Source organism: Pogona vitticeps, chromosome 15 (genome assembly GCF_051106095.1).
Source record: "Pogona vitticeps strain Pit_001003342236 chromosome 15, PviZW2.1, whole genome shotgun sequence".
Lineage (NCBI taxonomy): Eukaryota > Metazoa > Chordata > Lepidosauria > Squamata > Agamidae > Pogona > Pogona vitticeps.
In genome coordinates, this window is record NC_135797.1 from 2,921,730 (window position 1) to 2,947,464 (window position 25,735).

At 50.4% G+C, this 25,735-nt stretch overlaps 1 protein-coding gene across 7 annotated transcripts in view; it reads left to right on the forward strand.

Annotated features, from left to right (window-relative positions):
• The first annotated feature begins 1,516 nt into the window (after positions 1–1,516).
• Positions 1,517–25,735, forward strand: part of DENND4B (DENN domain containing 4B) — a 31,250-nt gene continuing 7,031 nt past the window's right edge. For 2 of the 7 annotated variants that reach the window (XM_072983767.2, XM_072983768.2), the window contains exons 1-21: positions 1,518–1,715; positions 10,934–11,421; positions 13,237–13,489; positions 14,371–14,440; positions 14,813–14,982; positions 15,524–15,765; positions 16,739–16,805; positions 17,348–17,406; positions 17,539–17,683; positions 18,348–18,523; positions 18,772–18,872; positions 19,110–19,325; positions 19,814–19,959; positions 20,346–20,485; positions 21,443–21,590; positions 22,179–22,385; positions 22,635–22,763; positions 23,410–23,563; positions 23,938–24,102; positions 24,815–25,272; positions 25,372–25,476. In XM_072983767.2, coding sequence (XP_072839868.2) covers positions 11,120–11,421; positions 13,237–13,489; positions 14,371–14,440; positions 14,813–14,982; positions 15,524–15,765; positions 16,739–16,805; positions 17,348–17,406; positions 17,539–17,683; positions 18,348–18,523; positions 18,772–18,872; positions 19,110–19,325; positions 19,814–19,959; positions 20,346–20,485; positions 21,443–21,590; positions 22,179–22,385; positions 22,635–22,763; positions 23,410–23,563; positions 23,938–24,102; positions 24,815–25,272; positions 25,372–25,476 — 3,453 coding nt within the window. In that variant the 5' untranslated portion in view covers positions 1,518–1,715; positions 10,934–11,119. Of the gene's footprint in view, positions 1,716–3,489; positions 5,283–10,933; positions 11,422–13,236; positions 13,490–14,370; positions 14,441–14,812; positions 14,983–15,523; positions 15,766–16,738; positions 16,806–17,347; positions 17,407–17,538; positions 17,684–18,347; positions 18,524–18,771; positions 18,873–19,109; positions 19,326–19,813; positions 19,960–20,345; positions 20,486–21,442; positions 21,591–22,178; positions 22,386–22,634; positions 22,764–23,409; positions 23,564–23,937; positions 24,103–24,814; positions 25,273–25,371; positions 25,477–25,735 lie in introns of those variants that run through there. The other 5 variants (XM_072983766.2, XM_072983762.2, XM_072983765.2 and 2 more) reach the window with 5 other exon arrangements.

The following is a 25,735-nucleotide window of genomic DNA, read 5'->3' on the forward strand; positions in this document are numbered from 1 at the left end:
CATGGATCCGCTGCAGCTTTACTATGATCCTGCGCTGCCGAAGCCCCTCCGAGGTTTGGCAAACCAGCGAGTCGAGGGCCTCCCTAATGTGGGATCGCCAACAGGCCTGCTATGGTTTTTCAAAAAAACTCAAGCCGGCGGCTTTTATTGTTTTTTTTTTCCGGGGAGAGCCGGTGGTCTCCATCCTTGACTTCTCATCTCCTGGGCCGATGGCCTGAAACACCCGGAGGGCTTTATTTATTTATTTATTTATTTGTTTGTTTGTTTGTTTGTTTGTTTGTTTGTTTGTTTGTTTGTTTACTCACTCACTCACTCACTCACTCACTCATTCGTTTGTTTGTTTGTTTGTTTGTTTGTTGATTGATTGATTGATTGATTGATTGATTGATTGATTGATTGATTGATTGATTGATTGATTGATTGATTGATTGATTGATACCCTGCCCAATTAGACAACGTCTACTCTGGGTGCTTTACAATAGAAATAGCATAAAACCAATCAAAAGCAACAACGTCTACTCTGGGCGGCTAACATTTCACTGGTTCTTAACCATGGGTTACTCAGGAGTTTTGGACTGCAACTCCCAGAAGCCTTCACCACCAACTGTGCTGGCTGGGGTTTCTGGGAGTCGCAGTTCAAAAACATCCGAGTAACAAAGGTTAAGAACCACTGGATTAAAACAAACTTTTTTTTCCTAACAACGCCAAGGTTTTAGATCCGTCGATCTCTCGCGTAACGAAGGAAGGGATGGGGATGATGGGAGAGCAAACGTTGCAGGGTTTACAAAGGCCTGGACTACACCACCCATAACCCTCAGGGGATTATGGGCCTTTTAATTCCCCCCCCCCAATCGACAATGTTTCTACACTTTCCCAAAATGCCTAAAAAGGATGTTCATCTCCAAAATGAACCAATAGAGAAACTCTGCATAGAAAGATGCACCACAGGCGTCAAAAGGCTTCTGGGAGTTGCCCCTGGATGGTGAACCAAGAAACTTAGACCTTGCCGGGCCACAACTCCCATCATCCTCGGCCGGGTTGCCTGTAGCGCTGTGGTCCCCAACCTTGGGCCTCCAGATGTTCTTGGACTACAACTCCCAGAAGCCTTCACCACCCCCTCTGCTGGCCAGGATTTCTGGGCGTTGAAGTCCAAGAACATCTGGAGGCTCAAGGTTGGGGGAACCCTGCTATAGTGGAGGATGGGCGATGGAGTCCGTCCACATCTGGATGTTTTCTTGCTCCCGGGTTTGGACCCACGAGTGCCACCCCTCGGCCGGCCTCTAGGGGCGCTGCGGAGCAAAGACGGGGAACTCAAAGCCAAAAGGAACTTTCTCCCTTGTCCTTTTAATTCTTAATTTTTTCCCCTGGACTACAACACCCACAATCCTTCGCACCCGGCGGCGGCCGCTCCTGGGAAGGACAGAACCAGTCCAGTTCCTCCTCCTGCCCTTTTTTTCTGCGTTTTTGCATTTCCCTAATTTTTCTCCCCCCCCCCCCAAATTCATGAACTCCTTGTGATCCGGGGAGGTGGAGAGCAAAAAAAAAAGAAGTGAAATCAGTCCTCCGCTCCATCAGGGGGCGCTGTGGCCGCCTCTGGAGACGGGGGGGGGGACTGGGAGGGAGCAACAGCACCAGCTGAGCCCGGCCGGGGCCAAGCTATGGCGTGGGTTGCAGGTTAACCGCGGAGCAAACAGCTGCCTGCACATCTGGACCAGGTTAGCCCTTTTTTTGCATGCATCCCTTTCTGCATTTTGCATATTCCCCCCCCAACGGACCCCCTTCCCTCCCTTTCCCCCCCGACCCACAATTTTGGGGAGCAGTCCTATACACCCCTCCTTTTACAACCCCCCTTTGCATCCCACTGCCTCCTGGAGACCCAGATTTTGGGGGGGCTGCGTTTGGGAATACAACCCCCCCTTTTTTTCCTCCCTCCAGGCTGGTTCTGCAAAGGGGGCTTTTCAGCGTTCCCCCAGCCCTCCTGCCTTTTAATTAGCTCCCTCCCAGCCTAATTCTGCTTTTTTGGGGGGTGAATTTCTGCTTTTGGTGGGGATTGCGAGGGGGGGCTTCTATCAGCATGCATTGAGCCCGGTCGGCCTCCCCCCATAGACTAAAATATTTTACTGCTTGCACCATACAAACTCCATTACTCTAGCTTCTAGGTATTGCCTTTGCTTTCAAGTTCTAGCTTTGGGCTTTGTGTCCCCCACTTTCCAAAAGAAAAAAAATTCTGATAACTCTAATTCCCCCCCCCGACTCTTCTCTGGCTTCCTAGCCCCCCACGTCCCTAGCTGCCACCCCCAGTGTCGAAATTTCGATTCACCCATTTATCCCTTTCCCTTGGTCTAAATCTGGAGATTTTTATTATTCTTTCGAAAGGGGAGGGTTAAAGGTGATCTTTGTGGTTATTTTATTTTATTCCCCCACTCCCCCCCCATCATCCTCTCCCCATGGGAGAGGGAATCCCTGCGGCTCCCTGTGGTTGGGTTGGCATTTGTGGCTGATGGGACCTGTAGTCCAGGGTCCTCTCCGTCAGAGGCCGAGGTTCTTGGGACACAGCCCTCTCCAATCCTATCCCTTTCCATCACCAGGGGCAGATGGGATCCGGAGTCCGCCCACCCCTGGAGGAGCGTCCGGGGCTCCTCACACCCTTCTCCAAGACCCACAAATTTTATCCGGAAACAGGGAGAAAGTGGCCGAGGGAGGGCAGAGGTGCCCAAAGGGAGGGGGGCAGAACAGAACCTGCCCTCCAGGCTGTGGGTCAATTCTTATTTCCCTTCTCATACTTGAAAAAATAAAAACAGAACTATCTCTGCCTGCGTCCCACCTTTGGGATTTAAAACTCGGAAATCCCCCCTGCTTGCCACAACTTTCAACTTCCTAATGTCAAAACACTCAGAGGTGTTACTTCTCTCCAGCCATCCCTTGCTCGGCTTTTGACGGGGGGGGCCGATCTCTGCCCCCTTCCTGCCCCACTGCCCCCTTGATAGGGCTCTGAGCCCGTTCCTAAAGCCCTCTTCCCTCCCACCCACCACACCGTATATTGCTTTCCCGACTGGGGTCATTTCACTGTCTGATACCAGATTATCGACGTCCCATCTGTTCCCCACGTCTCTGTAAGGAACAGGTTGCACCGCAATTTATGGCTCGAGCGGGCGCATGGCTCTCTCAACACACACACTGTCCTCCCCCCCTTTTTTTGGCCCTCGTGTATTTCTTTGGTGGTCTGGCATTTGTGCGGATCTTATGACAGAGAATCCCAAACCAGGTGGTGGGTTAGCCCAGGATTCGTCCTTCCGAGACTGGGTTCTGCAGACTACAAATCCCAGCACGTTGTGGCCAGGAGGGCTGTGCTTCGAATGCACCATTTCTTTGCAAAACCTGGAACCCCAGACAGCTGGGAAGTCTGGTCTCGTTTTTTCTGGGCAGAAGGTTTTGCAAACTTAGTTTTGCAACCCATACAGGTTTGCAGGGGGAAAAATATGTAGCACCGGATTGCTTTGTTTTAGGCTCGGGGAAGTAACAGATTAATTAATGTAAACATAATCAGGGTACGAGATCAATAACACAAGTCTGGTGCAGATGATACAGTTTCAATTTTTCCTTGGTTTTATCTCCTAGAATCTTGTTTATCAAATACATGGTTACAGTTTGCATCCGGTTGGAAAATGTTCAGAAGTCTGTCAAGTGAGGTTGGTGTGGGTTTTTTTTTATTTTATTTTCCTTTGCTATCTCCAAAATTGTTTTAGACTCTGAAGCAGAGGGATATTTCTGGAAACAAGCAGTTTTTAAAAAAAATACATACACACAATATAATTTACCTGCAACTTGGTAGGAGAGAAAAAAAATCAGCTTTTGAAATAGAAAAGTTGGCTGTATGGTCGCCTAGAGGCGAGTCTCATGTTCAACCCAGGCGAGTGTTTGGGGTTATGTGTGGTTTGGGTTTGTTAGCTTGTTTTAAAAAGCCTAGACAAAGGATTTTATCTAGCTCACTCATTCAAGGGTGAACTCAGACTCCTTTTTTCTAGTAGTCTAAAAGTTAGAAAAGTTATACATAGATGTGGCTTCTGGTGTTAAGGATCAGGGCCTTCGTGGTCGCCAAGCTAGGCTCGGTTGAGAGGAAAGCTGGATAACTGGCTGATGGACTGATGGAGTCAGAGTCGGATTCAGAGTCCCATCAGCCCTAGGCCAGGAACAATGGGAAATGTAGTCCCAACTGTGTTAGGGAAACAAACTACAGGGCCTTGAAAACCCAGCAAACTTCTGGTCCCGGTGCGTATCTTCCTGGTGGCAACAGGGTGAGTCTCAAATAAATGTTATGAAGGAAGTGAGGTTTTGCTTCTTTGCTAACGTGAGGGCCAGGTGTTGTCCTCAGGATACGTCTCTGTCCCCTTCCACCCAACCTCCTTGGCACCTGGGGGGGGGAATCCCACCGCTGCCGCCATCTCACTGAAATACTGCTGCTGGCTTCCTCCTTGAAACCTGCCCTTCCCCTTTTTAAAACAGGTGCACCCCTGGTTTCTGGCCAGCACTTTCCTGCTGCCTGAAAGCAGGAACGAAGAGCAGAACCGAGAAGAGGGCCTCATGCCCAGAGTGTTAGATTCGGGGCATCTCCCCCAGAAATGCCCCATCCAACGTTCCCGCCCCTTTCCTGATGTGGAAACGGACATCTCTGGAACTGATCATTTTGAAGCCAGGTGGAGGTATCTTTGGAGCAGGGCTGAGCCACTGTGGTCCTTCCAGGTGTTTGAGGTTTCCTCTCCCAGCATTCCTTCCGACCAGCCCAAGGGCTGATGGGAAATGTAGGCCAGGAACACATGCCTTAACAGACAGAGAAGCTAACCCACTTTCTGTCACGGAGCCGGCCAGCATATTTTCCCTTGCTTCACCCAACCAGAAGGAAATTGAGCGTCACTCTTAAAGGATGACAGCGTTGACGTATCCCAGCTTCTTTTTTTTTTTTTCACTTTTGCAGGGGTGTCGCCCCCACCCACCCTCCAGCGGCCCCACTTCCCTCCGCAGGGAGTTTCTGCTTTTTGACTTGATTGCTTTCTCTGCCCTGTCTTGACACCCCAGAGAGGAAGTGTCGCTTTTCAGCCTGCTGGGCTCGGAAGGAAGCGTGGGCCCTCCCCGTCTCAAGGAAACCCAGCACCGCGGGCGGCTAGCTGGCTGTACAGCCTCCTTGCCTTCCCCCAAACTTTGGGGGGTACGGCAGGGGTCTTGTCCCGAACTTGCCACGAGAAGCCCATCCCACTCGGGAGCCTTTCCTTCCGTAAGCTGTGGAGGTAATTGCGTGAGTTGCGGGCGATGGCCGTGGCCAGGCGTGAAATGGTTTGTAACCCGCGCATGTGTTTTCCTGCATGCGCAATCCGTGGGTTGATCGGCTGCCCTGAAAGCCGGGAGGTCTGGGCACGCACTGGCCCCATAAATAAATCGCCGCCTTCTCCACAATGTGGGGGATTCTTGTCGTGTATTCGGGGCAGCCTCGGTTGACCCGGGTGGCGTTTTGAAGGCTGAAACATCAGCGCTTTGTGGTGTAAATTCAGAAAGAGTGAATGGGTGAATATTCTCTTGCTGAGCCATGGAGGTTCTAGATCGAGAAGAACTGCTGAAGAACTCAGGGGTTTAAGGATCTGGCTGCAGTGGTTGTGAGTTCAAATCCTCCCCGCGCGCTGTGCTTCCTTGACAGGGGCTAGACGTGATGATCCAGAGAGATCCAGCGCCGCATTTCTGTGATATATTATAACGACACGAGTCTCTTGACTTGACCACAGAGTCTCTTGCGTCCAAATATAGCAGTTTTGTCTTTAACGCGCCGCGACATTTTAGACTTCTAGAGTGAATCTGCGTCAGCTTCTTGGCATTGGTCCGCCTAGCAGGGTCGTTGTGCAGAGAAAGGAGGCCATAAACTGGGCCCGTGTAAGGAAGGGTCGGACGCCAGACCCATGTGTCCCCTTATCAGGGAACTCAGATGAGTTGAGTACGGCTGGTGAAGTAGCCCAAGGAAAATGAGCAGCATCGGGGCACGCAAGAGGGAGCAATATTTGTAAAAATCTAGCAGGGGGGAGGATATTTCAGCAGTATCCTGAAAATAATCCATTGAGGACGGAATTTGCTAGGTTTCTCCCCCCCCCCAAAAAAAAATGTTAACTTCGAAAAGCAACACACCGAGAGACACCCTAAAAAGTTTGGAAATGTAACGGAGCCCTCGTAAGAGGGGACTGGCTGGTAAATTCACACCGAACACAAATAGGCCGTTAGGAATAGAGGATTTACTATTTCCACGTCGTGTTGCGTGTGTCCATTTGTCGTAACGAGAGGGTTGATAGAATCGTGGAGGTTGGAAGGGGCCTGGAAGGCCATTAAGTCCAACCCCCTGCGCTCAACCCCCCTCCCGAGGTCATGGTTTCCGTTGTCGTACTCTTCTAACCATTAAGACCTTTTTCCTGAGATTCAGCCTCAATCTGGCTTCCTGTAAACTTGAGCCCATGACGACGTGTCCAGCACTCCGGGAGGATCGAGAACGGATTCTGATCCTCCTTTGTCGATTTCGAATGCCTCCAGCACGCTACGCGAGACACCCTGAGAAGCCTTTATGGCGCCGCTCGATTCTTTCCTGGTTTGGCTCTAACCAGAAAATGACCATTTTTCTGTGTTCGTTTGGAGGCGCAGCCGGATGGCTGTGCCGCTGGATACCGAGTTCAGGTTACGAACGTTTTCAGTTTCGGCAGGAGAGCCAAGGAGCTGTTTTATCTTAAGCAAACATTTGAGGATATCGATTAGAATCAGAGCGAGAAAGGAGCGTATTCAGGAGGAGGGCAGGGCAGGGCAAAAAGCACTGAATTAGCTTCCCAGGAAGCTAATTAGCTTCCCAGCTAATTGGGAACGTTACTTTTTGAGGTCCTGCTTCCATAATGTCTCATCTGCTATACTTTCGGGGCGATGAGAGGGGAGTAGAGACCACGCCAAGTGGCTATTGCATAGTTACACATCAAAAGGAGACAGGGGGATTTTAGAGGGGGGCAGATTTGTGTATGTATGTGTGTGTTTTGGACTACAGAACCCAGAATTCCCCAAGAATTCTCGGCTCTGAAGTCTCAGGGAACCCACAGGACTGCTTACCTCTAGCAAACGTTAAATTAAAAATACATCCATGCGTGCATCGCTTTTAATGGGAAACCTTGGACATTCCGGTATGACACTACAAACCCATCATCCCTCACCCCTGATCATTCCCCTAAGGAGGATCCTGGGCCTCGGAGTCCCACGTCATTCCCCTGCATGGAAACCAACCTTATCTGGCAGGCTGCTTGTCCAGCAGACGTGAGATCTCTCTTATATTTTTTTTTCTCCCGAGGAAGGTTCTCCCATCCAGCCAAAGGCCTTACCCGACCGTCGTTGAACCCCGATGGATATTTTGTGTGTGTGTGTGTGTATTTTTTCCCCCGTCTTTTACCCCGGGAGCGCCTGCCGAGAGGGAACACAAGGCAGCCTTAGGACGCCTGCGGTTCTTTCCAGGTGACCAATGATGGGGAGGTGGAAGCGCTTTGAACATGTTAAGTGCCAACGCTAAAAATAGTAAGGTGACACTTTCCGGCCGGAGGGTAGCAAAGGGTCTGGGAAGGAGATCTGGGAAGGACAAAAATCTGTCCTGGAGGGCAGGAAAGGAAGGACGCCAAGCTTGGAAGGGGGGCTCATCTCCCTTCTTCTCTCCCTCCCTAGCTTCCCGACAATGACTTAGACATTCAGTCCCAGACGATCTTCTCCAGATGAAGGAGAAGAAGTAGAAGAACGCTGAAAATCTACTAAAGATGTGTCCGGTCTCAGCCCCCAAATGGGCGGTTTGTGATTGACGCGTAAGTTGCTTTCCCGGCTGTGCGCCCGACGAGCGCACAACCGGCGGCTCTTCAAACACCGACGAGCCGCCTCGAATGACGCCTATTTTCCACGTGTCCACCGATTCTGGGCATTTGCTGATATAATATCTCAGGGGGGTTTGTGGGAAGCCCAAAGCCAGCTCTCTGCCCCCACCCCAGGAGCTTACAATAATAATAATTTTAAAAATCCAACCTAAAGCGAAACTCTAAAGAGGGTGAGTCCTAGCACCGCCCGCATCTGGATTTTTATCGAGGTTCGGAGAACATTAGGGCCACTCAGAGGGGCTTTCGTCCGGCCCCACCAGTGTGAAGTGTCAGCCAGTTTGCTATGGGAATGGGTTTCCCTATTTTCCCCCCTCTACACCCCACCCCTCATTGCAGCATCACTTAAGTTGCTCTCAATCTATCCATCCCGGCCTTATTTGCTCCGTAACCATGGCGACCACGCAAATCGGGGCCTCTTTTTTTGGGAGAAGCAGGAAGGAGCGTTCGGGGAAAATTCAAATTTTCGTCTTCTTTAATGCCATCTCTTTTTCTGCAAAGAGAGACGCTCATCCTCATTCCCCCCCCCCACTGCGCATCCCTCTCTTTTGTGAGCCAAGCCCGTGTTGCTTCCATACGTTATGTTCTTCACAAGAAAATAAGGCAGGGAAGTTACTTTATTTTGTAATTTGTAGATCTTAGGAATGTTCTTCCTGGACTGCTGGACCTCATATCGGCAACAGCTGGGGTTTCTGGGTCTTGTAGTTCATTTCTGAGCACCGGCGATTTGCGATACAAGAAGTTTCAAACTTTCCCCCAAATAATCGGTTACTGTTCATATAGGTCGGTGTCTCCATCTTTTTTGAAGCTGTAGTAACTTCTAGAGTAACTTATTGCATGATTAACTTCTTTTCGTTTCATTTCTGCTGCTAACGAGATCTAACGATGTCCGGCCTCCAATAGCAAAGGATTTAAATGAAGGAAATAAAATAGTTGAGGCCTAAGAAGCGGAAAACACATATTTTGAACAAATTTCCTCAAGAAACTGAGGGAAATGTTACACATTATGTATATCTAAACAAATAAACCCAGGCCTTAGAGTTAACTTCCCTGCTTGGAAATGGAGTTTTAAAAATGCAATTTAATGGCATCCACGTAACCAAACAGGGAGCTCATTTTACACCGCTGTGTTGTGTCTAACTCCTTCTTTCCTAGAGCTAGGAATTGTTTGCTTGGAGCTGGGAGGTAAGAGGCTAGTTCTCATTGAGGCAGCCGTGTGGAGTCTGATCCTTAACGCATCTCAGTGATGGGCGATCAGAGCCTCTTGAATTTAATTGCACTTTCATAGCCTTAAGGAGAGGTAGAGGGGAATTCTTCTAACGTAAGAAAACTTCAGACCCTGACAATTCGGGGTGTAAAAAGTCCAGAATGATGTGATCAGAAGCTGTCCACATCAGCCACGGCGCTGTGGTTACAGCAGGAAGTGCAGAGGTACCTATTTCTCGTCTAGCGGTAGCTATTCGTTAGGGTGCGTCTGTTCAGTGGTGGAGCACAGCAAAAAGATGTAGTAGCGATAGGGAAGACATGTAGTGTGGTAGCCAATAGGGGCAAGTCTGCTTTGGAGGTGTTCTCAAAGGAAAAGCAATTCTCCGCAAGGAGAAAAGTAGCCTATAAGGAAGGTAAAACTCAGGTGCAAAGTAATTCCCTGCAAATGGAAAAACAGCATATAAGGGAGGCGGACAGCAAATGAAACGGAGTTGCTGCAAGTAGAAAAGCAGCCTATAAGGGAAGGCAGAAGTCAAGTCAAAAGCCAATCTTTGCAAGCAGAAAAGTAGTATATAAAGAAGGAAAGATTCTGTTGGTGCTGTTTAGCTGGTACGTTTTTCATCCTCTTTTCCTCCCATCAATAAATAATTATTTTTGTGCTGTGTTGAAACAAGTCTTCAGGGTTTCTGGTCCAGTCCCGTTCTTTTCCTCTCTGTGTTTCTTTGCTCATTTATTGAACTTTGATCAGCAAATCTGAAAATGAAATAAATAGGATGGATTTCGGCCACGAAAACCTGAAGTAATCTATGGGGCAATTCAGGGAAAGGTCACTTCTCCGGGAACTCTATGGGTTTTTTTTATTTTTCTCTCTGAACACGAGAACAATCACTTCCTTTCTTTTCTCCTGATCTCTGCCTTCTGCAAGATCAGCAGAAGCATGATTTCTCTCTCTTTCTCTCTCTCTCTCTGTCACCCCACACCCTCTTTTGGTACTTCCTTCCCTTTTCTGGTTTGGAGACCCACAGATTTATTTATAGCTAGAAAGCACCCATATATGTTGCCTTTAAGAGGTGCGGATTGGCTCCGACCTTTGTTTTCATCTAGGAAGAACTGTGAGTAAATGGAAGCTTTTGAAAAATTCTTTTCCCTTAACAGTGTCGATGAGTGAGTTCATGGGATAATAAGTGCTGGTTGAGATCAACCAAAACAATAAGAGGTAGCCAACTATGGAAGGGGGGGGATGGGAAGCTAATTCTGCTCTATAGGTCGCTCAGTTGTTTTCCCCCACTGTGTAGTTCAGAGATCTTTTTGGTCCCATATATTTTTCAACCTCTGCCAACACATTCCTGCAGGGAAAGGATAAAGCAAAGAACAGAGAAGCCCGTCCTATCGAAATTTTAGGGGATCCAGTCCCCATTATTCCTAGAGGACCTGGGTGATGGGAGTTGGTGTCCAAGTATAATTTGATTTCCCAAAGTCATTTCGTCCTTAGCGGGGGGGGGGGGGTTGCATAGGAAGAGAAGAGAAAGATAAGAAGTCGGTGTCACCAAATCACCTTCCTTCTGGACACAGTGGACTACAACTCCCAAGCACCCCTTGAGACGGGCCAAGGCAGCTATTTGTTGACACATCTTGTGGCAGGGAGTTCCGCCGGTTCAATGACTCACGGTCTGATGCGATTCAGACATCTTGCCCGTCCTGTTGGTCTTGCTGGTTGGTCTCATTGGGTGACTTCCTGCCCTGCTCCAGGCATGAGGAGAAAGAAACAACCTCTCTCTCTCTCTTTCTCTCTCTCTCTCTCTCGTTCGCAGCTCGTTCGCTCTACACGCGAACATTCCGCGTGGAGCTCCCTGCGCTCCCATTGGCCAGAATCTCAGTGGGAGGCGGGGCTCCTCGGGCAACCGCTCCGCCCTACCGAGACCGCTCGCGGTGGGGCTTCAACTCCTCCCCTGTGTCCGCCACAGATGCCGTGAACCGCCGCCGCCGCCACCACCGCCATGGCGGAGGATTGGGCCCCGCAGCTGGTGGACTACTTCGTGGTGGCCGGCTTGGCGGACACGTCCAAGCCTCTGGAGGATGAGAGCCAGGCCTCCCCGCGCCCGGCCCGGCCCGGCGAGCCCATCGTGGACCTGGCCGTCATCGTCCGCTCCCAGAACGAGGATGTCCCCCACGGTTACACCTGTATCGACCGCACCACGACAGGACATCCGGTGGAGCTGAACGCCGGGCTGCTCAACAACCCCCAGATGTTCATCTGCTACCGGCGAGGACGAGACAAGCCCCCCATTGTCGAACTAGGGTACGTGCCAATGGTGGGGGGGGGCAGGCTGAGAGAGAAAAGGCAATTGAACGTCTTTTCTTTTTTTAAAAAATGTCTCATTTTTCTACTTCCCTGTTTATCCTGTGTGCTCAAGGCGAGGTGGGCGGCTCTCCCTCTCCTCCGTTCATAACCACAGCCCTGCGAGGGTGGCCTAAAAGCGGCCTAACGCCGGGTTTCGTGGCTCAGTGGTCATTTGAACCTGGGTCTTGTTCCCCCTTGCCCATAGCTCTAACCATTGATGCTTCTGCCTCTCAAAACCCAACACCAGGCTCCTGACCGTCCTGGATTCCCTCTTCCCAAAGTTTCACCTCTATAGGAACTTGAACCCAGAACCCGGCCTGACACTCTAACCGTTGGACCCCACTGCCTCTCTTTATCCGGATGACCTCTCTTCTGTGATAAAACCTTATCAGTTTTTAAGAGTCATGACTCCCCCCTCCCCAAAAAAAGAGGAAAGGGGTCCTACAGCAAAGGATATTATTTAACATTTCACATGGGAGAGTATTTGGTTTCTCTTTCGTCGGGAGAGAAATTTACTAAAATTCGTCCTTTTTCTTTGTATTTGCAACATCTTCACAATTTATCTATTCAAATTTATTTGTTCAGATATTTTTATACCATCCGGTTTAGTGGCATGCACCATTCCAAAGCAGTTAAACCGTCAATTTAAATTACCCTAACCCTACCCCCCCAAAAAAAACCCATAATTGTGCAGATTTGTCTGTATTCGGAGATTTTCAAAAATGGAAGAATAGAAGCTGAATTAGCCATCTCTTCCCAAGACTGTCAGTGCATGCCTCTGTTCAGAGCTATATTTGCATCCTTGCATATTTAACCACATTGGTTATAAATAGGGTTTGCCACCTTTTGAAAGCTTTCTCATCTTCGACACTTACACAGCAGTCACCTACAACGTAGCCCATGGCCGGTGCAAAGAGGGGCGAATTTTGTTTCTCTTCTCATTTGTTCTGTTTATTACCTTTTCAAACCCTCCTTCTGCTCCCCTAAAAATGCAACATTGGCACTTATTTGTTTGATTTATTGCATTTCTCTTTCCACCCCTCCCAAAAGCACTCAAGACAGGTCACGACAAATTCAGATTAAAAACAAACACAATTGTCACCTTGAAACTTCTAGAGTCCTATCTATCCATCCATCTTCCTTCCTTCCTTTGTCCATCATCCTCCCCTCCCTCCCTCCCTTCTATCCATCATCAGCTCCTTCCTTCTTTCCTTCCTTCGTTCCTTCTATCCACCATCAGTTCCTTCCTTTATCCATCATCCTCCCCTTCCTTCCTTCCTTCCTTCCTTCCTTCCTTCCTTCCTTCCTTCCTTCCTTCCTTCCTTCCTTCCTTCCTTCCTTCCTTCCTTCCTTCCTTCCTTCCTTCCTTCCTTCCTTCCTTCCTTCCTTCCTTCCTTCCATCCATCCATCCATCCATCCATCCATCCATCCATCCATCCATCCATCCATCATCAGCTCCTTCCTTCCTTTATCCATCATCCTCCCCTCCCTCCCTCCCTCCCTCCCTCCCTCCCTCCCTTCCATCCATCCATCCATCCATCCATCCATCCATCCATCCATCCATCCATCCATCCATCCATCCATCCATCATCAGCTCCTTCCTTCCTTTATCCATCATCATCTCCTTCTTTCCTTCCTCCCTCCCTCCCTCGGCATGGCAACCCGAAGAAGCAATGCCTCTGGAGAACAGGTGGGAGGGGTGGTATTTTTTGGGGAAAACACCCCTAGAAATTGCAAGTCTTGACGTCCTCGCTCGGTTGGCCTTTCGCCCAGGGTGCACTACGAAGGCAAGGACCGCCCAAAGCCGGGTTACAAGATCCTGGACACAACCCCGTACAGCCACTCGGCGAACCTGGCCTCCGGCGTACCCGGGCACCAGCGGACCTTCCTGGCGTACCGACGGGCCAGCGAGGGCCAGGCTCAAAGCACGCTGGGCATCACCGACATTTGCCTGATCATGCCGAGCAAAGGGGAGAGCACGCCGCACACCTTCTGCCGGGTGGACCGGAACCTCAACGCCGGAATGGTAAGCGCCGGGACGCGAGAGGAAAGGGGACCGGAGGACCCGCGGGGGAGACAATAGAGGGCAGCCTGGATCCGGGCATTGACAGCTTTACGATTGCATTGCCTTTTCATGGAAATCCTTATTCCAGCCTTTCTGTTATTATTGTTTTTTAAATGCTATTTTTAAAGGACCCGCCTTGGGTCTTATTAAGTAGAAAGAGAGGGTAAAAATATTTGAAATATTGTCAGGGTGTCTCTGAGATGAAGGAAATCATCCTCCTTTTCTTAGAACTTCAGAGCTGGAAGGGACCACTGGGAATGCAAAGTTAGACAGATCATTGTGGTGAGCTTCCCAGCATGGAAGCTTATCCAGCATGCAATATGTGAAGGAATACGAGAAATTTCCTGTACCGGAAGCGAAGGATCCTTTGAAAGCAGAGTCCGATCGGAAGAGACTGCGGTCTGCCGGAAGGACCAACGAAGGAGTCCCAGAGCAAATCAAACCCAAACTCTTCTTACGAACGAAAAGCACTAAACTTGCAGATCTCCTGTTGTGGGCGTATCGTGAGGAGTGAGAAAGATAAGAAAGAGAGGATAAGTTGAGGCCAGTAGGGCGAGAGGAAGACTTAAGACAAGAGGGAGTGACTCAGTGAAGGAAGCCACTGCATCTCGCCTGCAAGACCGGAGCAGATGGTTAGAAACAGGGCCGTTTTGGGTTGTCTTTGATTCATAGGGTCATCGTAAGAAGTTGGAAGTACGTAACAGGATAACAGTAGGAAGTACGTAGCAGGATAACAAGGAGGACCATCCAATCCAGCCTGAGGCAGTTGACGTGGTTCTGTGCTTCTGTGGTTTGGGGCAATGGCTCTCTTTTTCTCTCACTCCTTTTTCTTTCATCCCCAGTGGGGCCCGGCTCTCTATATCTGCTACAAGATGGCGCTGGCGAAAGGGAACACGCTGGTGTACGAAGCAGGTACGTTGCTGCCAGAGCGAGAAAAGGCAGATGCTTTCCAGGAGGGCAAACGACACTCTCATGCGCTGTGGTTTTTTTCTGGTTTACGGCTGTTTAAGAGGCCTTTGCCTGCAAAAGCCAGCTGATTTGGTCAGGGCCTCGGAACAAGTTTGCTGCCATTTCTGGAGCGTCTCCGAGGGCAGCCCCACGTAGAGCCTGATACAGTAGTCTAGGCTGGGATTTGAGAAAGCATGGATCAGCAAGGCAGAAGCCACGCAATCCGAAAAGCGGCAGGCTCTGAGCAGGATCGGTAGACAGTCTTATAAAAGGCCCTCCATGTTCTGTGTTCCTTTCCTGATCTATTTTGAGGTGGGTTCTTCTCGCCCTCCCCAGGTCTCCTCAGCCGTTACCCGGAGGAAGACAACGAGGCTTTCCCGTTGCCTGAATCCGTCCCCGTTTTCTGCCTGCCCATGGGGGCCACCATCGAGAGCTGGCCGGCCGACACGAAGTACCAGCTTCCCGTTTTCTCCACCTTTGTGTTGACCGGCGCTTCAGGCGACAAGGTGTTGTACCATTTTATAGGACTCGGCCACTTTAGAAATGGGCCTTTCTGCTCCTTTTTCTCAGCAGCCCTTCAGGGTTTGAACGAATGACCCCCCCCCCGGACACGTCAGCATTTAAATTATGACCAGCTCTCTAACGTTTATCAAATTATTATCCAAATTACAGTTGTGGCTGTAATTATGAAGCATTCCTAACACTTCCAAACCCTTTAAGCATTGTTATTGCATGGTGATTCAATCGGGGGAAGGTTTGGCCTTCCTCAAGTCTGGCACATCCTTCTCTTCGAAGCTCAGGCTAGCGTGTGCCCTGGAAAGGCATGATGGGAGTTGTAGTCCACCCTGTGAGATATTTCTAGATTTTTTTCTTGGATTTTTTCCCCCCTGCACATTTAAAAAAAATTTTTTTTACCGTCGTTCTTCCGATTTCCCGTAAATTCCCTGTCTGGTCGCCTGGAGTCATTTCTCGCTCGCCCCAGGCGAGCCGATGTTGCTTTTTCTCTTGTCCTCATCAAAGCTGATGTGGGGCTTCCTTCCCTCTCAGGTGTATGGGGCTGCCATCCAGTTCTATGAGTCCTACCCCCGGGAACGCCTCTCGGAACGCCAGTGTATGAAGCTGGGCCTCTTCACCGTCGTCGACCGCCGACCCATCACCAGCAAGACGGTCCAGACACGGAAGAGCATCTGCGTCTTGTCGCACTGGCCCTTTTTTGACGTCTTCCGCAAGTTCCTGACCTTCCTTTACCGCTACAGCGTCTCGGGGCCTCACGTGTTGCCCATTGAAGCGTAAGTTGGGTCTGGATTCGAATCCATCCTTTGTTGCTCCTCTGTCAGAAGCTGGCAGAGTTTTGCTTTTATTTCCTTTAATTTTGGGGTGTAAAGCATGACCTCTTCCCTCTTGTGTGCTAGAGGAGAGCGGGGCAAAAAAAAAATCCACTCACCATGGAGATGGCGAGATATTTGTTTGGGTTAGAATGAATTTGGGTGTTTAGGAAACCCGAGGTTTTTTTAAGTGCATTTCTGTAAATGTGGGAAATTGAAAATGATTTAGTTGCTGCCTCTTTGCTTAGGCTGTGAAAAAAATAGAAGCCCTGGATGGGTTGCTCAAATCTCTGAGAGCCATCAGCCTGGACAGTAGAGTTTGGCATCTCAGTCTCGCGCTGGAGGGGAGATCTCAAGTCCAGGCTCAGTTTCAACCAAAAATGAAACACTGCAGCAGTTGTTCACATTCTGAATCTGAGTGATGTATTTTAAATGTAATAGGACCCCCATATATGCAGAGGAGCGGTTCCAAGCGCCCCCCCCCCCCCGGGTGTTGAAACCAAGGATAATTGCAAACCACATAGTGTGGTTTCTTGCTCCCTCTAGTGGCCAGTTCTGGTAACTAGATCATGGAAATATGTATTTCTGTTTTTTTCTCTTTTTAAAAACTATAGTTGTAATATTTTCAGACTGCGAATAGATGTGATTGCGGATACCGATCCCGCGGATAGGGGGCTCCTATTGTATCCTCCTTAAGCCATTTTTGTGCACCTTGATGGGAAAAGACAGAGTATGTACAAGGTTGAAACAAAAACATATTCTAGACAGAGCTGAAGAATGAGCGTACTCTGTAGATCCGCCGGTCCTGTTTAGGGTTGCCAACTTTTCCGCTACGTCTTGTGGCTTTGACTTTTAAGAGAAGCTCGGCTGAACTGCTGGGGTGTCGGGGGGGGGTTCAACTCTTCTTCTCCTGTGACTTCCTTGTCGCTTCTTCCAGACACGTCTCTCACTTCATGCACAATGTCCCCTTCCCGTCTCCGCAGCGGCCTCGGATCCTGGTGCAGGTCAGTAGCGGCAGCCGAGCTGAGCTTTTTAGGGTTGCTGTGGGTGAATCCATCAATTTTTGGTTTATGTCCATTTTGGTGCTCAGAAATAGAGAGTTAAATCTCCGCTCTAAACGTTCCTTTGGATCGGTTGTGGCAGTCCTACAACAGGCACTCTCCCTAAGAGGGAGCCACTGGGGTGAGGACTGTGAAGGATGGGATTTTTGGATAACAAAGCCCATAATTCTCTCTTCTGGGCCCTGGCAGACTGACACCTCAGTGTGGCTCGCCTGGGAGAATGGCCTTGGAGGCTGAACTAGGCCTAGCTCGGCCTAGCTTCCTGTTCCGAAAGAAAGCTCCCAGCTCGCCCTGGGGCAGGAACAGGAAGTTTGGGCCGAGCTAGGCCGAGCGCTACCTGAGCTGCTGCTTCCTGCCCTGGTGCATCCTGGGAGCTTTCTTTCAAAAACTAGAGGCTCTGTTCTTTATCTTAGCATGTGTTTTCTTGGGCTGTGGGGTTGGCTCTTCAGACGTAACGCCCTCCGTTTGTCTCCGTTTTTAACCAGATGTCTTCCTACGATAACTTACTCCTGTACCAGCCTGTTTCGTCTCCTTTGCCGCTAAGGTATGTCGCCTGGCCGATCACGCTAACTTAGAAGTCACTAGTTACGGGAAATGGGAAGGCTTGGAACGAGTTGACTTCCAAGTCGCCAGTTCGAACGGCGCTCAATTTGTCCTTCTGCCCGCCCTCCTACAGTGGCGCCAGCTTCCTCACCCTGCTGCAGACCCTGGGTCCCGAAAATGTTCTCGCCCTCCTCGTGGCCGTGCTGACCGAACAGAAGTTGCTCATCCACTCCTTACGGCAGGACGTCTTGACCAGCGTGGGCGAAGCCTTAGTTTCTGTGAGTTCTTGTCGGGCGCCCTCCGGGCACGGGACCGCTGGAGAGAGTAGAGACGGGGCTAGAGGATGGGAGTTCAAATCCCGCCCCCCCCCCACACACACAGGGCTTCCTTGACGGGAGGTGGGCTCACTGATCCATAGGCTCCCTTTCCACTCTGCCGTTCTATGAGAAGAGATCAACCCAAGCCATCCTGTTGACTACCCTAACGGATCGTGTGGAACTCATGGCCACTGGATGTGGTCATGACCCACCATTTTAATTATGGACTGATTTAATTAATAGAGTTTAGGCAGGGGTTAGAAATGCCTTAAAGAGGAGGAAGATCTGTCCGTGTTCAGAGGGAGGAAGAAGCCCGGGCTAGAACTGATTACCCTTTCTATGTAAGAGGAGGTGCAATGTTTTTTTTCCAAGGCTGTTTTCTCCATGAAAGCCCATTTTGGGAACATGGAGAGAAGCACAGAGATTTCTGAAACAGCCTTCTGTATCTTATTGACTATGACATCGTTAGACTCTGGCCAAGGATGATGGAGGCTGTAATCCCAAACACCTGGAGAGGCCCTGAGTTCGGGACGGCGGTTCTCCACTATCCATAAGGCTTATCTTTTCTTAGCTTGCTGCAGTCTATCTGACCTGGCACTCTCTTTTCTGAATTATATGGGGACAGATGATTTTCCCGCTGCGCTGGCAGTGTCCATATATTCCCCTCTGTCCGCTCACCCTGGCCGATGTGCTGTGCGCCCCCGTGCCCTTCATCGTGGGCATCCACTCCAGCTACTTTGACCTCCACGATCCGCCCCATGACGTCATCTGCGTCGACCTGGACACCAACACCATTTTCCAGTGAGTGCCACCAGCGGACAGGCCGGGGGGGAGGCGTCCGCTTACTCCTCCCCGCCCCTGCAGGAACTCCTCCCTTCTCGTGGGCCCCCTCGCTGTGCGGGATGGTGGGAGACGGGGCTGAGCCTTTTTTTTTTGCCCTGCGGGGGAAGGGGGTTGGGTTTGTGGGCAGGGCGCGGGCCAAGGGCTGCGTCGTCCGGACGCAGAAGCAGGAGGCACTAACCGTACGGGCAGTTTTGCTCTGCGCACAGGTGCGAGGAACGGAAGCTGCTGTCGACGCGCGCCCTGCCCCGGAAACCCTGCAAGGTCCTGCTGGCGTCTCTGCACTCCCTGTATCAACAGCTGGACGAGAGTAAGTAAAGAGGACTAGGTGCCCACGGGCGTACCTTTCCGTATGGGTTTGGGGAAGCCGCAGAGAGTTCAGACGAGGGGTCCTTGGAGAGGGTTTGGAGTTTCTTCCTTGTGGCATCGAGAAGATGCCCCTCGGTCTCTCCAGAGGTGTCAGACTACAACTCCCATCCTCCTTGGCCATCCCCGCTGGTCTCACGCACATAACCCAACCGTCCGATAACCCTGCACTCGTTTCTAGTGTACAACCGGCCCGTCGAGGAAGCCACTCTGGAGTTTCTCCTGACGGATTATGACCTCATCTACGGGCGGCGAAAGCAGCTGGAGCTGGAGATCCAGGGAGCCTTCCTGCGCTTCATGGCCTGCCTCTTGAAAGGGTACCGCGGCTACCTCTTGCCCATCACCCAGGCGCCCTCCGAGAAGACCCACGACTCCAGCAGCCTCTTCTACCTGCAAGGTACGGCCGGCCGAACCTCGTTATCCTTTCCGTGGTTCCTTCCCCGACCTGTTGTCTTCACAACGACCCTGCAGAACAGGCTGGAGGGAAGAGAGAGGAAATTGCTTAAAGCTAGCGCATAGCTTCGTGGTTGGGTGGTGGTTGGATCCTGGCTCTCTCCAGTCCTGCTCCCAAGCTGCTGGTTGCCAAACCAGTCTCCCCGGATGCTGCAGCAGGCTGACAACACCCAGAAGGGGCGGCTGCCGTACCCCATCAGCCGTCTGGAGCTCAGGGATGATTGCTGTAACCATGACACAAGGCTGGGGCTCGTTCCCACCCCAAAGGTAGGATGATGAAAGCCTGCCTGATGCTTAGCAAACCTGAGGTTCTTTCTTAAGTACTTAAATCCAAAGAGAAAGAGGAGGAATCCAAAACGTGATCTCCTTGGCTAGGCTGGTCTCCAGGGTATGGGGAACCCCTGCTAATTCCCCTCTTCGGCTCTGCCCCAGGCTTTCTGAAGTCCCGGGACCGAGCGTACCACAAATTCTACGGGCAGCTGCTGCGCACGCAGCTCTTCACCCAGTTCATCGAGGAATGCTCCTTCGTCAGCGACCGTCATACCTTCCTGGAGTTCTTCGACTCTTGCGTTGAGAAGGTAAGGAGGGTCAGTAGGCGATGGAGGGGGCGTGGCTGAAATGCAGGAAGTGAATTGCCTGCGGTCCCCCCTAGTGGCTGAGCAAAGCATTGCTTCCTAAACTCTTCGGTGTGCCACCACCGAGAAGTCCCTGCTTTTCTTTGCTGGAGGCTCTGGACCATGATCCAATTTTATTTTCCCCTGTAGGAAAGTCATCCTGAAGGATGTTCTCAAGCTGCCTCTGTTGTGTCCTCACATAAGGCGCTATTGAATTAGAGAATCCGCTGGCACCCAGATAGCGAATTGCACCCCTATAGGTCTTCCAAGTATTATTCAGCTTTTTTTGCTGGGAGAAATCCTGACTTAATGACTTGAAAAATCTGTTGTTGTTTTGTCTGCCAATTCAGGTCCAGGTAGACTTAGAAAAGCCGGAAGAATTGGCCTTAATTGAACTGGATGACACGCACGGCAGTGAACACACTGTTTTTATCATGCCCCCCGAGGAGCCAACTGGACCCAACGGCACAGAGTTGCCCCCACGTTACCAGTAAGTCTCTACCCACCCCGAGTCTTTTACACGAGGCTCCGCAGAAATAGCCGATCAGTCCATAAGGCGAGGCAGGTCTGCGTTGGCTTGAGCCATTTCTACCAATTTAAGTAGTGGGGTTTTTTTAAATGTTTTGAATATACTTGTGTGGTTCTTTTTAAAATCTTTGTATCCTGACTGTTTGTAGCTTTGAAATGTTGTCTTTTTAATGATGTGAGCCGCCTTGGGACCTTTGAAGGAGGAAGGTTGAGGCAAAGAGACGGTTGGTTGGTTGGTTGGTTGGTTGGTTGGTTGGTTGGTTGGTTGGTTGGTTGGTTGGTTGGTTGGTTGGTTGGTTGGTTGGTTGGTTGGTTGGTTGGTTGGTTGGTTGGTTGGTTGGTTGGTTGGTTGGTTGGTTGGTTGGTTGGTTGGTTGGTTGGTTGGTTGGATGGTTGGATGGTTGGATGGTTGGTTGAGTGGGTGGATGGGAGGGAGGGAGGGAGGGAGGGAGGGATATGGGTGGATGGATATGGATAGATGGATGTGGTCTACCTCTAGGATGCATTCCTATTTTCAAAGGAGCAAGTCAGTTGCCTGCCTTCTTGAGCACCCAGCCTACCTCCCTGTGGAGCTGGCTGGCCAGGCCCCAGATTTCCAGAGGTCTGGTCTACCTTGACCCAAGGCTCAAAGCCAAGGACGTTGTCCACCTTCACGACGAGGCTGTCTGCTGGTGTCCCGGTCTACCTCCATGTGGGTTAGGTAGACCACACCTCTATAGATTCCCACAAGGTTACCCAACCATGCATGGTATTACTATAAGATGAAACCTAAAAGGGCTCAAATCCTGCCCCCCTCTTCCAAATCCACTTCATTTTGGCAGCCTCTTTTCTGATCTCCCCAGACTCGGCAAGGAGAAGAGGAAGCAGATCCCACTTGCCTGCCTTTGAACCCCTTTCTCCCTTTGCTCCTTACCTCCAGGTATGACAGCTTTCCGGAACTCCAGCCCAAACTTTTCGAGCGCCCTCAGGACCAGCTCATGCCCTCCCTGTGCCAGCCCCGGAGCAGCGCGCCCAGCAGCCCCGCCCCGCGCCGGACCAAACAGGTACAGGGGTGGCGATCCACAGAGGTAACGCAGGCTTAGAGCACCCCCAGCGGAGGTCACAGTGGGGGGGACACTTCCGTCAACGTTTTCCCAATCCCGCCTCGGCACCAGGAAACAGGTCCCTCCTATCCATATTTGGGGGGGATGGGGATGGGGATGATGGGACTTGTCATTGACCCATCTCAAGAAAAGCAGCATGTCTTGGGGACACGGCTGGAGAGCAAAGGGGGATGAGGACATTTTCCTGCTGGGCTCTTCCGCCGTTTAAACAACAAAGATTATTTTCCTCTTAACTTGCTGATCCAAATGTGTCCATAAGACCGGTGGTTCCCAACCTTGGGCCCCGAGAGATTCTTGGATTAAAAGTCCCAGAGATCCCAGTTATATATAGCGTTATATATTTGGTATTTTAAGCTCCTTAATTGTGCTTTAATATTGCTACTTTTCCTTCCCCTCTCCTTTTCTCTGTACCTGTTCTATCATCCTGTTCCCGGCGGCCCAGAGTCCCAATTTCTGCAAGAATGATTAAATAGCAAACAAATCCATCAACATATTTTAAAAATAACAACAACAATAATAATAATTCCCTTGATTGCTTCTTCTCCCTTCCAGGAGATGAAGGTAGCCCAACGGGTGGCGCAAAAGTATTCATCGGTCCCGGACATGTGGGCGAAGTGTTTGTTAGGGCACTGCTACGGCCTATGGTTCATCACACTCCCGACCTACGTGCGGGCGGCACCGTCTAAGGTGCGGGCGCTGCAGACGGCGTACGAGGTGCTCAAGCAAATGGAGACCAAGAAGGTGGTGCTGCCGGACGAGGTACCAGCACATATTCTGCCCCCCTTTTTACTCCGTACCCTCCACCAGTTCCTGAAGAGGGAGGTCCTTCGAGACCATAGGAATATAGGCTGCTACGTGATATAGGATCAGGCGTTTGTTCCATCTAATCCCTGTCTTGTCCTCTCCGCCTCCAGGGCTTCGAGCAAAATCCTTTCTGGCCATTGTTTGCAGATCCGTGAGGTCAACCCTACTTTTGACCATCTCCCTCTTTCCTTCCTTCCTTCCAAGGTTTGCTACCGAATCCTGATGCAGCTGTGCGGGCAGTACGGGGAGCCAATCCTCTCGGTGCGGGTGTTGCTCGAAATGAAGCGGGCCGGAATTGTCCCCAACACCATCACCTACGGCTACTATAACAAGGTGCGTCTCTCTTATTTTTTTAATCTGTTTATTGCCCTTTGTGAAAATATTTATAAAGGCTTATTGTGTTTTTAAGCCTTTGTAAATACTCTGGGTTCTTCTAAGCCTCGACAAGACCTCCAGGGTGGGATAGAAAACGACATGTTAAAATCAATGGAAATAGCTACAAAGTAGATTAAGAAGAGAACAGTTTTCTTAAGTGCTGGCCATGAGATTCTAAAACTCCTTCAAAGCCGGGTGGAAATAAATAGGGGGTTTCTAGTAGGGGGAAGCTTAAGGTAGCTACTATGCAAGACTTCTCTGTGTGTTCCACATTTTGAAAAGTATTAATAGGCACTAAGAGCTGGACCTATGTAGTGAGAATTTGTTGCAAAGTTTTTGAACGTCTGGGAAAATTATTTTTGCTACACAGTGGAAGTACGGAGGCTCACAGATGAGAACAGCTTCTGGTTCCCCAGATTTTCACTCCTTCCTCATTAACTGGCACTTACTGTCTCAATCATGTACTCTGAGATGTTTGTAAGAGAAAGAATAAACACATTCCGTTACTTACAATTATCAGCAAGCAAACGCCGCTTCTGACAGACTCAAGAGAGGGGAAAAAGGAGCCCTGTTATTGTCTATAATTTCACCTTTTCCCCCCTAGGCCATTCTGGAGTGCAAGTGGCCGTCCACAACCCAGGGAGGCCGTCTTCGCTGGGCCAAGCTACGCAACGTTGTGTTGGGGGCTGCCCAGTTCCGTCAACCGTTGCGCCAACGCCAGCGTGAGGCAGAATTACAGAGTCTCAGCACCCGGTCAGGTAGGTGCCTCCCTGCTTAGCAGACACGGAGACTCTGGGAAACTGAAGAGCAGCGTAGGAATATACCCCTTCTCTCTCAGAATGACACAACCCCGGTGTGTGTTGTTCTGTCTAAAATACAGCATGTTGAGAAGCTGGCGTTCACAAGGATGGCCTTGAGTTGAGTGGGCAGCCAGGTGATGACATTTTGGAGCTGAATGAGGAGGGCAGAGGGACAGAGACGCTGAACTAGGAGCGGAAGGACGGGAGATAATTGTTTTAGTGACGAGGGAGAAAAAGATGGCAGGAAATCACTAAAACGGGCGGAACGTCCACCCCGTTGAATTCTCCAGTCTGAATTGTCTGTTGACGATGGGTCCGTTTCATGTTGGCAGAGGGCAGAGGGAGCGAGACCGCAAGCGCCCGCTCCCGATCGGGTCTCCACCGCCAGACCACATGGTCCGGAGGAAGCTTGAGTGAGAGTCTTCCCACCACGTCTCTGGTGAAGAGCGGCAGCCTCAGTTTCCCTCAGCGGGAGACAGAAACTGGAGCATCCTATGGTGAGTTCAGAGGATGGAGGTTTTCTTCCGATACGAAACAGTGATGCTGTGAGTTCCAGGAAGAAACCACTTCTGTTTCTGGGAGAAAATATTTACGTAGTAATTTCAAAGATTTTGTTCCCCAGATAGTAATCTTTCTGTTTTCTGGTTACCTTCAGACTGGCATTTAAAAAAATGAGGCATGATCTTCTTACAGGGAGGTAAAGATTTTAATGTTGACGTGTAAAATCCAACATGCTTTTCCCAAGCAGTAGGTTTGCAAAATAATTTGGGCGTTGAGGATGATGGTTGAGCCACTGTTTTAGTTTTAAGGTGTTTTTAAGGGTTTTAGATTTTTGTTTTGGTTCAGTTCCATGTGGATAAATCGAACAAATGGCAGTGAGAGGCCTCCATTCTGAGTATCATCCTGTTTAGCCCATGTCCCCCACTCAGAAACACCCTCCTCTTTCTCCTCACCAATATAGTTAGTTACAACTTCTGTATAACAAATGAACTCAGGGAAGGAAATATTATTCCTTCTCACCTGCCAAAGGTCCCTAGAGAGATTTGACTTGAAAATTACTGTGTTTTCAGGATGGAAAGCCAGGGAAATTTAAGAGGTATGTGACTGGCCCTCCGAGGCATGGAAGATGGTTTACAAGAGGTTCCCAGACCTACAGAAATTAGCTGTACTCCTGTTCTGAATCCACCCACTGTCTTCTCCATGTTGCAGGGACAAAGGCCTTTGGGGGGCCCAATCCTGGAAGCAGTGACACGCTCCCCACTCTGCCCCCCTGGCTACGAGGTGTCCGGGAAGGACCCGGGAGCTCCGAGGACGGGAGTCTTTCCGACGTCAGTAATGTTTTGACGGATGAGAGCGACAGGCTGACCCTGAGCAGCGTGGACACCCAGCCTAACATAGCGCAGGTGGAGGGGGCCAGCCCAGGACTGGGGCAGGCCCCGGAAAACCGGGGTGTGGGGGGCACCCCGCGCAGGAGCCTGACCGCCAAGCTTCAGCAGCTACTTTCGCCCATCAAGCGGCCTTCACTGAGACATGGCGGCAGCGGTGGGACCACCACCGCTGCTGTGGAGCACGCGCGGAGCAGCTCAGAGCAGCGCGAACTTCGCCGCAGCCCGCTGGAGACCCACTTACTCCTTCCTCGGGAGCGCCCAGGCTCCACCGCCTCCGAAGTAGGTCGGCTCAAGTGGGGCAGAACAGCCATTCCTAGAGGGTCCCCTGCAGTTCTGCTTTGGGAAATCACAACATCCTCCTCCTCTTTTCACCCACAGAGCTCTGTGTCCTTGGCCAGTGAGTGCGACCTCTCCGACACTTCTGTGTGCAGCTTCAGCCTCCGCAAATCCAGTGACCGGCTGTCAGAGCCTCCAGCCGTTGAGGTACTTCTGGTTGCTGCGCCCCATCTTGCTATATAAATGTGGATGCGAAGGAAGGAAGATTGTTTAGCTTCTGTGCCTCAAAAGTTTTAATCTCACATGTTCTACTTTTTCTTCTCTTCCTCCCTCTTTCCTTCCTTGAATTTACATCCAGCTTTTCTTTGCCACTTTATTCTCACAACAACCCTTTAAGGTGGCTCAGGCTCAGGAGCATTATCAGGAACAAGTTCCTCTAGCGATTTTCTCCCTTGTACTCAAGATG